At 58.8% G+C, this 3,897-nt stretch overlaps 1 protein-coding gene across 1 annotated transcript; it reads right to left on the reverse strand.

Annotated features, from left to right (window-relative positions):
* Positions 1–474: 474 nt before the first annotated feature.
* LOC101549469 (high affinity copper uptake protein 1-like) lies at positions 475–1,122 on the reverse strand. The gene has a single exon (XM_055130307.1). It carries the CDS (start codon positions 1,120–1,122, stop codon positions 475–477), a length of 648 nt encoding a protein of 215 aa, XP_054986282.1.
* Positions 1,123–3,897: the final 2,775 nt, after the last annotated feature.

The raw sequence follows: 3,897 nt of genomic DNA on the forward strand, positions 1-3,897 counted from the left end.
GCTATGTGGCTATGTACTTTCTGCTCCGGCCATGATCTTTAGTGGGCAGGTACATTCTAACGGGCGAGGTGGAACGGGAGCCCAGTTAAAATTCAGCCTCCCCCAGAATACACATCTGTGTGCGCCCCCTCTTTTTGCTCGTCCCCCCTCCCCTCATCCTCCACACTAGAGTTGGTCCAGCACAAAGATAACACCGTGAAATTCACACACAGAGGGCAGTGAAGACGCAGGATTTTTAATAGAGATTTGGGGTTCGGGTTCTCTGGGTGAGTCTCTCCAGCCAGCAGCAGCTTAGGCCGAAGCTCATCCTTCCCACCCACCCAGGAAAACCCCAACATACCCACACAGAGCAAGCAAAACCACAACAACCCCAGACAGAGGCGGAGTCCTGAAATGAGAGGAAACACGGAAACCGCGTCTCGTGAAAAGAGTCAGGGGAGGAGGACGCTGGAGCACGGAGACTCGGCTCACCGGCTACTGGAGGGCCTTGTGGGAGAGGAACACGGGCGTCGTGGAAGGGACCCTCTCGTCCAGGGTGAAGCAGCTTCCCCGGCCCTCCTGTTGGAGCCTCTCCATGTTCATCTCAAGGCTCCGGGAATCCTCCGCCTTCTTCCAGCCGAAGAGCCAGTAGCCGGCGCCGGCCCCTGCCACCACCGCCAGGCCGAGGTAGGCGTTGTAGGTCATGGCGGTCAGCATCAGCAGGTAGCTCAGGACCACCTGGAGCACGTGCAGGGCCGTCTGCAGGAGGTGAGCGGCGCTCAGCAGCTGCTGCCGGGGCGTCTCCTTGGGGCAGGTTCCGTCTGGTCTGGAGAAAGCCGAGCACTGGGCGCGGAGCCCCTCGCGAGCTTTCTTGAGTGCCTCGTGGGTCAGGGCCAGCAGAAACACGACCACGAAAGCCACGGCCATGGCCGCAGCCGAGTTGATCAGCAGCCCCGAAAACAGCAGCTCCACGTTCTCGTAGCCGAAGTAGAAGGTCATGGGCATCGAGTGTGCGCCGCCGTGGCCGTGGTCGTGGTCGTGGGCGTGGGGCGCCGAGTGATCGATGCCGTTGTGGGCATGGGCGTGGGGTGCCGAGGTGGCCGGCGGATGGTGCGGAGGGGCCGGGGTGCTGGGGTGGCCCATGGCGCCCATCCCGGAGTGATGATGTGGCGAGTGGTGCATGGTCCCGGGCAGTGAGTCCTTGGGCAGAAGAATCTGGAAGGAAGACAGAGCCCTGCGCTGCAGCCTCTCCCCAGCGCCCCTCCTCTTATGTGTCCCAGAAGGAGACCCTCCCCGACCTGCCCTGACCCACCTGACCCGCCCGGACCCGCCCTGGCCCAGCCCTCACGCCTCCCCCTCGAGCTTCTCCCTGCAGTACTCAATCTCCGATCCCCCCCCCCCCCCCCGCTGAGCGCCTCTCTCAGACCCGGTGGAATTTGGTGGTGGGGGGGGGGGGTCACACCCGGCGATGTTCAGGGGTTGCTCCTGGCTCTGCACTCAGGGATCACTCCTGACAGTGCTCAGAGGACCATAGGGAACGCCAGGGATCGAACCCAGTCCGGCCCTTGGTGCCCGGCAAGTGCCTTCCCTGCTGCACTCGTGCTCCGGACCCTCAAGGTGGAATTTTGCTGGGTGTAGGTTGTGTTTGTTTTGGGGGCCCACACCCAGCACTGCACCCTGGGGTTCCTCTAGGCTCTGGGCCCCAGAGTCTGACCAGGTGGTGCTTGGGGGACTCCGAGGGGCCTGGGATTCTGGGCACGAGGCATACAGCCCATGAGCCCCGTGAGCCGCCCAGGTCCGGGCCGGGAGGTCTACTCATTCATTCATTCATTCATTCATTCATTCATTCATTCTTTCTTTCTTTCTCATGCACAATAAAGACATTGGATTAAGAGGGGAGAGGGAAAAATGCACATATCCATAAGAGGGCACAAGCTTCCCAGAGAGAGACGAGGGGGCCTCAGGGAGAGAAAGGAAGGGCCCACCCCAATCTGGATTGTCACAGGGGGTTGTGCCCCAAACTGAGATTTTAAAAAGCTTGAATAACGAGGGGGCAGAACAATAGCACTTTGCACACAGGGGACCCAGGCTTAATCCCCAGCACCCTGAGCCCCGCCAGGAGTCAGCCCTGAGCACGGAACCAGGAGTCAGCCCTGAGCACGGAGCCAGGAGTCAGCCCTGAGCACTGCTGGTTGTGGCCTCAAACAAAACAAAACAAAAAAAACTTCAGGGAATAGAAGATGAAAGATGAGCTTTTCAATAAAAAGATAAAGACCAAAAAATAATAATAAAGAGGTGGGGTTGAAGGGGAGGGTAGCTTTAACTGGACCCTGATATCCGTTTCCCGGAAGGAGAGCCCCTCAACACGTCTCACTTCGATATTACTTACTTTACAGTCCCACCTCTGAGCTACACCCCAGGCCCTTTCTCAGCCCTTCTCTAGGAATGCGCAGGCTTTGATCCCCAGCACCATAGATGACAAAGCATCGCCACGGGTGGTCCCTGGGGTCCCCCAGCACCAACGGGGAGGCCCCAATAAGGCAGAAATGCACTTGCTACAATTAGAGGTGGTAGTCAGACTCCACTGGGCTCGCAACATTTAACTGGAAAGCAAAGCAACAGCCAACATCTCATACACATCCACTTCCAAATCTCAGGGGCCAGGAAGCTCACTCAAGGGGTCGCATGTTGGGCCAGAGCGATAGTACAGCGGGTGGGGCATATGCCTTGCACACGGTCCACCCAAGAGCAATCCCCGGCATCCCTTATGGTTCTCCGAGCACTGCCAGGAGCAATTTCTGAGTGTAGATCCAGAGGTAACTCCTGAATGTTGCTGGGTGTGACCCAAAAAGCAAAAAAAAAAAACAGGTGGGGGGTTGCATATTTAAGTCTCAGTTTGGTCTCTGGCCCCGCAGCCCCTCCCCCGAACCCCTCAGAGTGGCAGCTCTGGTGACCCTAACCCACGGACCTTGGGAATGAACTTAGAGTTTCTAAGAGCCAGGGTGAGAGTAGCCAGGTATGACTGAGGACCCTCATCTTTCCTAGGCCACTGGGTGCCCTCACAGACCCTCCGTCCTTTCGAGGTGGCCGAGTGGCCCGATGGACCCGCCATCCTTCTGAGGAGGCCCACTCTCAGCCAAAAAGCAGCTGGGCCGTAGCTCAGAGGAGGCCTTGGGAGGCGTGTGGGAGGCCCCCGGTTGGGTCCCTGGCACTGCCGACAGCAGCAACTGGGCAACTCGGACGTTTCCGAGTCTTACGGTGGCAGTTACCCCACCAGGGTGCGAGTGCCACAATAGCCCGTGAGGCCTTTGAAACTCATTATAATGTCACGTCTCCAGGATCTCTCGATGGAATAACGAGGGGAAGAGGGAGAGGGAGGAAGGGCGGGATGCTTCCGCCACAAGGTCAGACTGTGATAGGCGAAGGGCGTGCTTGGCGCGTTCCGTCGGGTTGTTCTGGCTTGGTTTGGATGTGGGGCCGGCACTGGGGGTGCCCAGGGGCTGCTCCTGGCTTGGGGCGGGGGTGGATGTTGATCCTGGTGTCGCGTGGGGACCGTGTGACGCTGGGGATTGCAGGGGGGGCGTTCTTACAGGCCAAGCCCTCGCTCCGACCCTTTGAGCTATCTCTTGCCCTTGGTGAGTTTTGAGACTCAAATCTGAGCACTTCGCTTTGGAGGCATGGCTGGAAGGGAAGCCCCTGAAAACAAAGATAAAGAATGGGGACCAGGGTACACTTGTTCTTAACACTGCCAACCCGGGTTCGATCCCCGGTCCCGCAGACAGTCCCCCAAGCACAACTAGGAGTGATTCCCAAGCTCTGCCAGGTGGGGGTTCCCACCCCCAACCTCCCCAAAATTAAAAATGATGGGGCTGGAGTGATAGCACAGCAGGGAGGGCGTTTGCCTTGCACGCGGCCAAC

The sequence above is a fragment of the Sorex araneus genome, chromosome 3, assembly GCF_027595985.1.
Source record: "Sorex araneus isolate mSorAra2 chromosome 3, mSorAra2.pri, whole genome shotgun sequence".
NCBI lineage: Eukaryota > Metazoa > Chordata > Mammalia > Eulipotyphla > Soricidae > Sorex > Sorex araneus.